The following is a 14,096-nucleotide window of genomic DNA, read 5'->3' as shown; positions in this document are numbered from 1 at the left end:
AATTTGTCATTGCAGCTCGAGCCAGCGCTGCTCCGTTGACTATCATTGCGCACGTTCATGTGTTTGTGACAAGCGGCACAATGATAGTCAACGGCAGCACGTTCATGTGTTTGAGGCAAATCCATCCCAGAATGCACTCTGTTCCTACACGGAAGGAGGAGTGAAATCGCCTCATGCGCTTTTGAGCAACTCAATGCAAGTGGATGGGAGGAGAACTCTGGTGTCTTCTCTATTCATACATAACTCTAAGACAATGCCAGACTATAATAATAGGACACTATTATGCCATAAGGTAGGCTAAAGACCTAAGATAATGTAAAAGGAAGTGAAGTCATGCTACAGGTGTCCAGGTGAATAATACCACTATATGAATGCAAGAGGTTGGAGAGTTTACAGGCAGACCCAGACAATCACAATAACGAGCGATAAAGACTGTGTCAAATAAATGCAGTAATGACACACCACAACTACAGGTAGTATTGTTGTTTTTGGCAGCACATTTTCATTTAGTTTTAGTCACATGGAATGTTTTAGTGTTACCGGTAGTCTAGTTTTAGTCGACTAAGGTGACATTCACACCTGAGAGCTTTGCTGCGATTAAAACGAATCCTGCTGCGCATTTTCAGAAAGTTTGTTTGGCAGGTGTGAATCCTAATGCCTATCAGTCCCAGACGGCACGACACATGCACGTCATGAGCATAATTTCAATAATCACACCATAGATTTCACTGTGTAGGCTAGTTTATGAATGGGACACATTGATAAAGGTCCCCCCTGCTGCGTTTCCAATTGCTGCGGATGACAGTGTGATGGCAAACCGCAGCAAATTACGGTAAATATGCAAGAATGCCAATTTCTCCGCCCATTCGCATCGAGTCTACCGAAGTATTAGGTGGGGATGTGACCTAAATATCATAAGATTATAGTCGACTAAATGTATTTTGGCGATCCTTGATGCCGTTACAAAATAGGCAATCTACAAGCTCACAACGCGTCGCGCTAGACTGTCTATTTTCAGCATGCAACTAATTGTAAAATGACTTATACTGGATCTCTTGTCCATTAGTCCCTTCCTAACATTTTAGTCTAGTTTGTATTTGTTGACGTAATTGTCAGTATATTTAGTCTTAGTTTTAGTCACCGTAGCTTCGTTTTAATTTCGTTTCCATTTAGTTTTCGTCAGTGAAAAAAAGGCAGTCGACGGACATTTTTCGTCTTAGTTTTAGTCGACGAAATCAACACTGGCTGAAAGCAGACTCAAGCAGTGACCTACCTATATTGTAGCTTGTTGAGTTTGTAATAGAGCTACCACGACGGTTGTATCTTGTCTCATGAAATCTCCTTTTTCTGACTACCTTTTTGGATTTGTAGAAAACTATACCTGTGGACCAGATGGTCCTGAAAGGCCTTTGACTCCTTGGTCACCTCTGCTCCCTGGGACACCAAATGGACCTGGAGAAAGACAGCAGAGAGTTTAAAGGCCTTTGACTCCTTGGTCACCTCTGCTCCCTGGGACACCAAATGGACCTGGAGAAAAACAGCAGAAAGTTTAAAGGCCTTTGACTCCTTGGTCACCTCTGCTCCCTGGGACACCAAATGGACCTGGAGAAAGACAGCAGAGAGTTTAAAGATGGAGTGCCACAATCTTTGTATTTTTTCCAGTTTTTCCATGTGTCTATGAGGTGACAGTACTTCATTAGACACCTGGGGAGTCGTTTTTATGTGCAATGGTGTATTAACTTTGTATTTAGGGTTTCTTCCTGGAGGCTGAACCCTTGACAGTCAAACGGGCCAATGAAATAAACAGTAATAGTGACATCACATTATTTGCCCCTCCCCTAACCCCTCCCCCTTTATCATACAACTACAGCTGTGGGTGTGGCTTCAGTTCAGGTGGATCACCACCCATCACCACCCACCAGGCAAACCAGGCATACTTAATGAACTGGTGGGCGTGTCCACATAAAAACAACATTTGAACAAATACTGTACACTTTTTTGAAAAGATTATACCTCCTTATATAAAAATCACGGCACTCCACCTAGGTCTGCTATTTTTGAAACATCGAAGAACGACTGACCCAGAAACATAGCTTTTTCAGAAAACTGTCATTTTCAAACTGGGTTAAGAGTTAAGAGTGGGTTAATGGGTTAAGAGTCTAGAGAGCCCCCAGAAAAAACGTGAAGGATGGTTGAAGAAGCCCTGGAGGCTAATTAAATCTGATGTTGTCTATCGTCTGAAACCACTCCTGCTCTAATTTGTACTGGAATGGAAGTACATTAGATTTAAAAAATGGTTTGTATCAGCATCAACTAAGATGCTGAACGAGGCTCTGAAACAGCAGTAACTACGTGAGGCTAGATTATCCCCATCATGTGTGCTATATGGTGTAATGTTGTGTCTTCCTCTGTAATGTATTTGTGTTGTCATTGATGTTTTATATGTGGCTGCAGCTGGGGTGAAAGCCCAAGACAAATTTCCCTTGTGCACAATAAAGTTTACCTTGACCTTGTACAGGTACTTCATGCGCTTGTGAGCAACTTTTATTGAAATGGATAGGTGGCTAAACTCTATGGTTTAGACATGATGATACTATACAACTAACTAAAAGAGGTTCTCTATAATATTGTCAGAATCAGCTATATTGTGACATCACAGGTTTACAGAAGTAAATAAGTCAGTATTATTTTCCATAGAAAATAATACTGACCATAGAAGACTCTTCACATACGGGAGCATGTCAGAGCTGAAATGTAAATATGAAATAAATGCTTAAACATGTAGCTACTGTAGCTATAGGTGTAATGTTAGAGACCACAGAAGTGAACCTTCCAAGCCTGTTTTCTCAACTCGCTGCAAGACATTATTCTAACAGCCATATATATCTCCAAAACTGGTGGGTCAAACTGAACAACCAATATATCAATTTGAATGATTCCCTGTTTTCAAATGACATGAAAAAAAAACCCGAAAATTAAAACAAATCCAAAGGCAGTCCCTCAGTCAAATGTGGTCACATATTTACATGGTACCTGAGATAATACTGTATATACAACATGGGTGAGCATAGCAGCAGATACCGTTCATGGTATATTTATGCCATGAAAGAACCATTGTTTCTTTAATGTACCGCAATGTTTGTTGACTATGGTTATTTACTCTGACCTTGCACTCCAACTGATTTTAAATTGTATATATCGTCATGTTTTGTGTCAGCACCTGACTCTCCAGGCTGGCCGGGCTCTCCAGAGGCTCCTGGTGGTCCTGGATCTGTGATAGTCCGAGTGCACAACACGCACACATCTCCCTTTTCACCTGACACACGCACACACGCACACGCACGCACGCACGCGCACGCACACGCACACGCACACGCACGCACACACACACACACACACACACACACACACACACACACACACACACACTTTATTTGAATCCACAAATTACAATTAATTTTTACAAGGAAACAAATATAAGTTTTGGGGGAATTAAAGATTCCCCCAAAACGTCTTGACTTCTTCCACAGACGACACAGTCATATTCTACGTATTGACAACATCTCTCAATCTCTGAGGTCTACAAATAGTGCCAATCATGAAAAATAAGATTACGTATGAATGATACTAGGTTGCAATGAAACCGATAAAACTGGAAATGAAGAAGTCCACCTCGCTCTCTCTACATGTAAACACATTTTCCCAGATAGCTTATTTTGTCCAAAACAAGCTTTATTCAAGGCATAACTAAAGTAGCCTCGGAAACCCAGACGTTTTTATTTCCAGGGAGAAAAAAACAAAGTCTGGGACCGGCAAACGTTGCTCACTCTCTGCTGATTTCTGATCGTCTGCACCTTTGTTAAATTGACTCACACGCACGCCTTCAAAATATGGGTATGCATAGCCTTATTTTGAAGGCAAAATGGTCCCGGGTCGTGAACTTTGAGGGTCACCCACTACATCATCGTAAAAATTCCATAGACTTGGCTGCGACATGACGTAACAGCATCCCCTTAAAAAGTAAATTAAATACATTGGTAGAAAAGTAAAAAATAATTAGATTCATGAACCTGTGGGCATTGGTTGCAGAGTGGCCGGATAGCAACCACAAGGTTGTCAGTTCGATCCCTGTGGGCTCCCCCAGAGTTAGTGTCAAAGTGTCCTTGAGCAAAGACACTGCATTGAACCCCTAATTGCTCCCGTTGTGCAGGTCGGTGCCCTGCATGGTTTCCTCCGTCATCGGTTTATAATGGATTGCATTTTTATAGCGCTTTTCCAGGTGCTCAAAGCGCTTTACCATGGTCCATTCATCCATATGGGGGGCGTGTGAATGGGTGAATGTAATTAGCCTGGTTAATAAACCAGACTAATATCGCACGGACCGCGGGATATTAGTCTGGGGAGGCTCAGCTTGGATTTCATTTCCAGGGCGGCGGGTTGAAACATTTTCTCTTTGACGCAATTGGTCAGAGCTACTGTCAGTCAAAGGTCTCAAGCATTGAAAGTCACTGTATCAAATATATTGCATACCGTGTCCCGATTGGCCGCCCCATTTCTCTGGTGTAGGAAATGGGCGTACAATTGAGCCTCTCCAGACCGTAATCCGCCGGCAGGCAATTTTCTTTTTGCCAACGGCTGATTCGGTGTGGTTTATTAACCAGGCTAGAATGTAATGGCTTCCATCTATGTAAGGCGCTGTAAATGCCCCATTTACAGCGTGGGCTTGAGTACAGCTCGCTACTCGATGATGATGTATTGACCCACATGACGTCACAGACCCAGCAGGAGAACGGGCCCGGGAATAAAGATGTACGAGGCTGGCCCACAATTTCATATACTGTACCATTGTAGTATTCATAATAATTGTTCATAGAATGTACCTCTTGGTCCAAAATTCCCTTGGTTCCCTGGAACCCCTGGAAGGCCACGGACACCTTTAGGCCCTGGATGGCCCCAGAATGATTCTGTTGATCACAATGAAGAAAAAAACAATCAACATTATGTCTGTCTGTCTGTCTGTCTGTCTGTCTGTCTGTCTGTCTGTCTGTCTTTCCAACTGTAACTTTGTCACAACTCTATTTGCACGGATTATATTTTTCAGCACTTTTCCGGTGTTTTTTGACATGGGTTAAGATTAGGTTTAGGTGTGCTGCCCCGTGGGAGGTTAGGTTTAGGGTGAGGGTTTGAGATAGGTTGTAGTTGTAGGACTAATGACTGGTCCAACCCAATGACTAGTCTAAACCAAATACTGTCTAAACAGAGTTTTAACTAGAACTAAGATGAGAGAACATATTACTCCAGTTTTGGCATCACTGCACTGGCTTCCGGTTGTTTTTAGGATTGATTTTAAAATGATTTTACTTGTCTATAAAGCTCTCAATGGTCTCGCACCTTCCTACCTACATGACTGCCTGCCTAAATATGTCCCAAACCGCCCCCTAAGGTCTTCCACTGCTGGCCTGCTCGCTTTGCCAAAAAAAATGGCAACTAAAAAATACGGGGAAGCAGCTTTTTGCTTCTAGGGGCCGTCGGCATGGAACAAGCTCCCACTGTACTTTCGACAGGAAGCCTCTGTAGACATTTTTAAAGCTCAGCTCAAGACCCACTTCTACAACATTGCTTTTTATTTTTGTTATTCATGTCCTCACTGTATTGCATTACTGCTTGTTTTTTAATGTTGTTGCCTTGCTTTTCTTTTATTCTCCATTGTTCTGTAAAGCACTTTGAGCTGCATTTCATGTCATGAAAGGTGCTATACAAATAAAGTTTTATTATTATTATTATTATTATTAAACTAAGTACTGCACCCTGTTTTTTCAATCTGTTTATTTTTATTTTTTATTAATTCTGGATTCCTGTACTGTACAGCACTTTGAGCTGCATCTTTATGTATGACAAGTGCAGTGGTGGAAAGTAACTAAGTACTTAAGTACTGTACTTAAGTACAATTTTGAGGTATTTGTACTTTACTTGAGTATTTCCATTTTCCAATACTTCTACAATCCAATTTCCAATTTCCAATACCACTACATCTCAGAGCCAACATTTTTACTTCTACTCCACTACAATTACTTGAAAACATTAGTTACTAGTTACTTTGGAGATTTTAATTTTGATTAAAAAACATACATTAACCACTTCAAATCCTATACATTTCGGCCATTTGAAAATAGCCGATCTACAAAAAAATAGCCAAGCTACAATCAATAGACTGTAAAAAATATGGACAAAGCGTTACCCGGGTCTAACATGAACGTAACATGAAGCCTGTCAGTCCTTGCAATGGAAGTCGCCATCTTTCTAGATCCGTTTGGGCCCAGCTGAGCCCATTGGCTGGCCCAGAAAACGAGGCGGGACTTCCCCCCTTCTTCTCCGTTGGTTTTTATTTTGACTCGAGTGGGTGGGGGATCCCGTTCATAGACTGTAACGGTAGCCACGCCCCTCAGAACATGCACGACTTTATGGTCTTTTTTTTTTATAAATGGGGCCATAATTTTCCAAAAAGAATATTATGACATGAGAAATGAGACTTTAAACTAGTGACTGGAAGCAGAAAGTATTCATGACCATGATTATTAAGGTAATACAGTCTAGGTGAAGTTGGGCCCAAATACATGGACTTCTATGGGGCTATGGGGTTTTTTTTGGGCCCAATGACAGCGCCACAACAGGCGAACTGTTCATTTTTCATCTTTCAACTTTCATTTCCTTAGTGGCTTCACAAAATATCTGTCTGACTGCCCCCCTGGTTGCGACGCATTGTTTGTAGCTTGTAGATCTGCTATTTTCAATAGATTTTGTGCACATTTTGAACTTGCAACGTGAAATGAAATGACATTCTGCACAATGAGTGAATTCCATGTGTTCCAGGTCATTTACCCACCTATTATTCCAGGTTCTCCCAGATCTCCCACAGGTCCCACGTCTCCTGGAGGTCCAGTGATGCCTGGAGGTCCAATAATAAATGGACCCGCGTCTCCTCGGTCTCCTTTGGTTCCAGGTAAACCCGATGGCCCAAGTTCACCTGTAGCTCCAGGTATAGGCACTCCTAAACACACATCATATTACGAGTAAGACGCGCGGAGGACGCGGGAAGTGAACGCAGCTCGTACATTGCAATAACAACAATTAGAATAAATTACGTACTTTAAAAAGGGTTTTTTTATTTTCTGTTCTTTTTCAAGTTTTCTTTTTTTAAGTTTTCTACTGTGTGTGTGCGGGCGGGTGGTGTCACAGCATGACACACAGACAGACATGTTTTGCTGGGTTACATACTGTAGTAAATGGCTCACTAAATTCGCAATTATTATTATTATTAGCAGTAGCAGTTCAGTTCAGTACATACAGTACATACAGACATACAGTACAGTTCATACATAGCACACATAGTTTCCATCTTTTCTGTGGCCCCTTTTCCACTGGGGTTGAACTGGTTCAGTTATTTTACCCCGACTGATATTGAACCAATTCAGAGCAGTGTTGTTTTCGTCGACTAAAACTAAGACAAAGAATGTCCGTCGACTACCTTTTTCCACTGACAAAAACTAAATGGAAACTAGATGAAAACTAAGACTAAGCTTGTAGATCGTAGTGTTAGTGTAAAAACAGTCATAACGACTAATACGACGGCATCAAGGCCCGCCTTGATGCTAAAATCTAATGATAGCTTTTTGCTTCTACGGGCCGTCGGCATGGAACAAGCTCCCACTGTACCTTCGTCAGGCAGCCTCTGTAGACATTTATAAAGCTCAGCTCAAGACCCACTTCTACAACATTGCTTTTAATTGATCTTTTATTTTTTATTTTTTTGTTATTCATGTCCTCACTGTATTGCAGTACTGCTTTTTTTTAATGTCGTTGCCTTGCTTTTCTTTTATTCTCCATTGTTCTGTAAAGCACTTTGAGCTGCATTTCATGTCATGAAAGGTGCTATACAAATAAAGTTTTATTATTATTATTATTAGCACTCCTGTGTACAGTATGTTTCTCTGAGAGATACAGCAAAAAACAGGTAAGCGTTTACCTGGCTCGCCCTTCATCCCAGGAAACCCAATGACCCCTGGATGTGAAAAGAAGACTATTTACTATGATAGATAGGTAATAATTATTACATCAACATAATATGACAATACTGTATATACGGTACATCATCACAAAGTATCTGAACCCAAACACAATCGTAAAACCACTCAAAACATAACTTTTCATTTCATAATAATTCACACTTTGGTACAGTTTAAATACATATACGGTCTATAGTACATCACTGTTCCATTATTAAAGTTGACGGATTACATTAATATCCATTAACCCATTTTGGGGCGGGAACCCCTTTTGGTGTTTTAAACATTATGTTATCATTTAGCTATTGAAAAAGCAGATCTACAAGCAGATCTAAAAGCAGATCTACAAGCTCATAGCGCGCCACCGAGTAGCGCGCTACGAGCTTGTAGGTCTGCTATTTTTGGAGGTCGGAGGCCAAATACAGATAATTCTGGGGGTTGATGGTTGTGACTCATTCAAAAAATATGTTTTCTTCAGGCTTTCTTCCTTAGATGAAATACATAATACGATACTTATAATACAATACAAACGGTGTGTGAAGTGTTTACCTGGCTTTCCCGGGTATCCGGAGGGTCCATGGGGTCCAGGTACACCTTGTTGCCCTTTCACTGGGTTTTTAACCCTAATCAACTGTGGGTTAAAAAAACATGACTTTGTTTTTAGTACAGGGCAGAATGTTGAGCATGCTCTTTCACATGTTTCAGAACCACACAAGTTACCCCAAAACACACAAATTACATTACATAAAAATCAATAGTTTGGTTAAAACAGTCCCTGCGTGTGGAGTTTGCATGTTCTCCCCGTGTCCCCTAGGGTAGGTACCCTCACAAAAAACATGCAGTAATCCTGGTCTCTAAACTGCCTCCCCCTGGCCAGCCGGGGGACGCCTGATGGAGGGGAAAGGAACTGGTTGGAATAACGTGTTCCTTCCACGCGCTACGTCCAACCAGGGAAACTCCCACCTGTCAGGTGTAAAGGAGCAACTTGGACACTCAGGCATGAAGGAAGCATGAGTTAAATTCCGTTGCTCTCCCCTTGTCCCCCATATATGGGTACTAGGTTGGTCTCCCCTTGTCCCCCATATATGGGTACTAGGTTGGTCTCCCCTTGTCCCCCATATATGGGGACTATAGGTTGGCGGAGGGTGTGTAGAGCCCAGGATCACATTAGATGATTGACACAGGGGTGAAAAATGGGTTACAAAATCATGGGATAAAAAAAATATATATATATTAAAAAAAACAGTCCCTGCTCTTGACAAAATTTAAACTATCTTAGACAGACAACTGTTTCTTAACCACCACCATACACACAGTAGATTAGAACATCGTTAGAGGAACAAATCCACAGGAGGGACCATCGTTAGAAACGGCCTGCGAAACACAGCCCCGCTAAAACCACAGCACTTTCATGATGTTTCAATCTTGGTAGATTTTCCATTGAGAATATGATTGCTATACGTGGTTGCCACACCCTGTCACATTCAACAATCACTGCCCTCCTTTTATATATGTCTAGAAACGTGTAATGCATCATGAACTGAATGGATGGATGTCTGTTGTCTGCCTGGCCTCTTCTTTCTCAAAATTAATCAACAATAGTATTATCATCATATTTCTCACCTCTCCAGGTTCCCCATTAAGACCATGGTCACCTTTCTCCCCCTGTGCACACACACGCGCACACGCACACGCGCACACACACACACACACACACACACACACACACACACACACACACACACACACACACACACACATACACAGACACACAGAGACACACACACACACACACACACACACACACACACACACGCGCACACACACACACACACACACACACACACACACACACACACACACACACACACACACACACACACACACACACATTAAACACACTGGCCTAGGAGATTGGACATCAGCATTTGCTTCCGGTCTTTGGTCAGATTAGACTTCAGAGGTTTCCCTAATCTGTTCATTTCGGTATCAAGGACAGGGAGGGGTTTTTTTCCACCCATATACTGTAGGTTTCAGTCTTTACGATTGTTTGGGCAATATATATGATGTTTATTTATTTTTTAATCTATAAACGATCTATCTATCGTTTACCAAAAAATTGACATTGGGACATTCATGCTAAAGTGCATTATTGTATGTGTATTATACTGTAGGTATGTGTATAGGTAAGTGTATTTCTAGATTTAAATGACTATATAAAAATGGAGATATGTTTTGCCAAAGGGACTTTTGTTGTGGCAGATTTTATTTGTCAAGCTTGGGAAAGAAGACAGAGTACTCTGTATAAATCTGAGTTGTAATATAATGAATTATGTAATGTAATCATACTGTAAATGCATGAATTATGTAATTTAAACATGCTGTAAATGAAATTGTGAAATGGTGTCTTATAAACCCATGAGGGTTGGGCACATTGTGAGAAGGACACGAAAATAAATAAAATCAATACAAAAATATTTCTATACACACGACCAAGTTGGTGAAAATTCCCAAACCTTAGATCCCTTGATTCCTTCCGGGCCCAGATCACCACGGTCGCCCGTTTCACCCTGAAACACAGACCAGGCCGACTTTAGGCTGAAGGAATTAACTGTCAAAAGAAGTGTGTCTGACTTTGGATGCGTCTAGTGTGTGGGTGTATAGTGTGTCCAGCGGTCACTTCTCACTCTCAAACGTCGCCACTGGCTCGCAGAATGCCAACGGGAGAGCCCAGTGCGTTATCGTCTGTCCCTGCCAGCCTCTCTGACGGCAAGGTCTAATATGTAGTGAAGTGCTTTCACCTGTGTCGTTTTGGGCAACAGATTTAGATTTATGTTGCAGTCATAGTCTTTTAATGTGTTGACGATATTGTCAATATATTTAGTCTTATAGTTTTAGCCATCATAGCTTAGTCGGCCCCAGACCTTTTTCTTCTCTCCCTGAGTTTCCGAGGCTTATATATAGTTAAACTGACTCAAAGAAAAAAGATCTAATCAACTAAAAGTACGGTAGATGCACTCTGAGTATGAGAAGCAGTTATTTTCATATTTTCTAAACAAATGCAGCTTTGAATACTGTATTCACATTTCTGTTTTACAACAATATTATGTAATAGCAATTATAGCATGTCCCCTGAGCACATGGTACAGTAGCTGTTACAGTAGCTGTTACAGTAGCTGTTACAGTAGCTTACCAATGGACCAAAAAATCCGGGGACGCCGTCTTTCCCTTGTTTACCCTGAAATAACATCAACAACAACATAATCAATAACAAGTACAGTAACAAGTTAACAACACAATGAGCAGTATGTGTTGGGCAACTTACTTTACTAGTTTCTGCTCTCAAAAATAAATTAGGTATACAAAGGAAAGTACATTTTCTGTTTTAACGTTGCTTCATTACTAATGCACTGTATACTGTTGCATAATGTCTATTATGTTTTCATGTCGCTGTTCACAAATAGGCGTGTCCTTGATTGGGAATGCGTAACCATAATTGAACATGCGTGCGTATTCCTCCATGTTACATTTGGTGCGGGCTGTAAAACCCGGTTTAAAGAGTTGTTTCAAACCATCAATACATTTTTCCAGACCATCGGAACCATCTGTAGGATATACAGACAGACAGGGCTGATTGATTGATTGATTGAACATTTAGTTTGTAGAAATGGGTACAAAAGAAAGTACAGGTCAATACAAAAACTACTGCAAGGATATATCCAGGAAAAGCACTAAGACTTGTGTACATCAGGGTCCTCCATTTATAATATGCACTTCCAAATATACACTTCCATGAAAAACAGGAAATCATCCTATATACAGCCAGTTTACAGTTTATAAATTCAGCCGTCCGTAGGTGCGTAGGAGTCTAGGGATTCATATTTCTTAACGGCTGTTGGTAGGGCGTTCCACATTTTAGTGGCATATAGGAGCAAACGTATCCCTTGTTTGAGCCGAATCGGGGGTTGCGCGTGGCTTGTTGAACGCCCTCTGGTGTTGCGATTGTGGACTTCGTTGACATTTAAGGTAAAGTATTTGGAGTAGCTACATGGATGTCTTGGTGGTGTGACTAGAGTGAGAGTAGGAATTGGATCATATCGAAATGTACAGTATGTAGCACTACGCCTGGAGGAAATGTATGTGCCCTGATATAAAATACCAATGGTATTTTATATATACCATGACTCTGCATCTGAGCGGAAAGAAAAACCAATGACCTTCCCCAAGTGATTAAACAAAAAAACATTAACCCTCCCCTAAAAATAACATGACATTTACTTAAATAAAATGAGGCCTAAAACCCCAATCTTCTCAGTAGAAGTAGAATTCTATCGGGAAAAAAAAGTTAATTCACCGCAAAAATCGCGGAAGATTATTGTCCGCTGTGATATTAAATCTCGCAGACCATGGTCTTGTAGTCCAATGCTTAACACAGTACGCTATCCAGACCATGGTCTTGTAGTCCAATGCTTAACACAGTACGCTATCCAGACCATGGTCTTGTAGTCCAATGCTTAACACAGTACACTATCCAGACCATGGTCTTGTAGTCCAATGCTTAACACAGTACACTATCCAGACCATGGTCTTGTAGTCCAATGCTTAACACAGTACACTATCCAGACCATGGTCTTGTAGTCCAATGCTTAACACAGTACACTATCCAGACCATGGTCTTGTAGTCCAATGCTTAACACAGTACGCTATCCAGACCATGGTCTTGTAGTCCAATGCTTAACACAGTACACTATCCAGACCATGGTCTTGTAGGCCAATGCTTAACACAGTACACTATCCAGACCATGGTCTTGTAGGCCAATGCTTAACACAGTACACTATCCAGACCATGGTCTTGTAGTCCAATGCTTAACACAGTACACTATCCAGACCATGGTCTTGTAGTCCAATGCTTAACACAGTACGCTATCCAGACCATGGTCTTGTAGTCCAATGCTTAACACAGTACACTATCCAGACCATGGTCTTGTAGTCCAATGCTTAACACAGTACGCTATCCAGACCATGGTCTTGTAGTCCAATGCTTAACACAGTACGCTATCCAGACCATGGTCTTGTAGTCCAATGCTTAACACAGTACACTATCCAGACCATGGTCTTGTAGTCCAATGCTTAACACAGTACGCTATCCAGACCATGGTCTTGTAGTCCAATGCTTAACACAGTACGCTATCCAGACCATGGTCTTGTAGTCCAATGCTTAACACAGTACACTATCCAGACCATGGTCTTGTAGTCCAATGCTTAACACAGTACACTATCCAGACCATGGTCTTGTAGGCCAATGCTTAACACAGTACACTATCCAGGCTAACGAAAAAATATGGTTTGTGGAAGTTACTTGAATGTGACACCGCTCATACGCAGCGTTCATAATGAATTCAAAGCAATAATACTTTTTTTCAAAGATGTATTTTGTGTGTGTTACCAGTGGTCCAGGGGCTCCTATTTCTCCCTTGTGTCCTTTGATGCCCTCTCGCCCCGGGAGACCCTGAAATAAACAATATTCAAGATAATGCAAATAGTTTAACACTAGTCCAGTAGCTACTGTAGTAATGGTAAGCAAATAGTTTAACACTAGTCCAGTAGCTACTGTAGTAATGGTAAGCAAATAGTTTAACACTAGTCCAGTAGCTACTGTAGTAATGGTAAGCAAATAGTTGAACACTAGTCCAGTAGCTACTGTAGTAATGGTAAGCAAATAGTTTAACACTAGTCCAGTAGCTACTGTAGTAATGGTAAGCAAATAGTTGAACACTAGTCCAGTAGCTACTGTAGTAATGGTAAGCAAATAGTTTAACACTAGTCCAGTAGCTACTGTAGTAATGGTAAGCAAATAGTTTAACACTAGTCCAGTAGCTACTGTAGTAATGGTAAGCAAATAGTTTAACACTAGTCCAGTAACTACTGTAGTAATGGTCAGCAAATAGTTTAACACTAGTCCAGTAGCTACTGTAGTAATGGTCAGCAAATAGTTTAACACTAGTCCATTAGCTACTGTAGTAATGGTCAGCA

General features: G+C 41.1%; 1 protein-coding gene across 1 annotated transcript in view; it reads right to left on the bottom strand.

The window, feature by feature from the left end:
• The window catches only part of LOC308321026 (uncharacterized protein), a 58,063-nt gene that overhangs the window by 36,271 nt on the left and 7,696 nt on the right, over positions 1–14,096 (bottom strand). Inside the window, exons 4-13 of the mRNA XM_080771803.1 lie at positions 13,510–13,572; positions 11,257–11,301; positions 10,580–10,633; positions 9,687–9,728; positions 8,613–8,694; positions 8,024–8,059; positions 6,884–7,048; positions 4,881–4,964; positions 3,221–3,316; positions 1,382–1,452 (exon numbers count right to left, since the gene is read on the bottom strand). Coding sequence (XP_080627929.1) covers positions 1,382–1,452; positions 3,221–3,316; positions 4,881–4,964; positions 6,884–7,048; positions 8,024–8,059; positions 8,613–8,694; positions 9,687–9,728; positions 10,580–10,633; positions 11,257–11,301; positions 13,510–13,572 — 738 coding nt within the window. The remainder of the gene's footprint in view (positions 1–1,381; positions 1,453–3,220; positions 3,317–4,880; positions 4,965–6,883; positions 7,049–8,023; positions 8,060–8,612; positions 8,695–9,686; positions 9,729–10,579; positions 10,634–11,256; positions 11,302–13,509; positions 13,573–14,096) is intronic.

This window comes from Protomyctophum bolini, assembly GCF_963924005.1.
Source record: "Protomyctophum bolini genome assembly, chromosome: 9".
Classification (NCBI taxonomy): domain Eukaryota; kingdom Metazoa; phylum Chordata; class Actinopteri; order Myctophiformes; family Myctophidae; genus Protomyctophum; species Protomyctophum bolini.
This window is presented reverse-complemented; position numbering and strand designations above follow the sequence as displayed.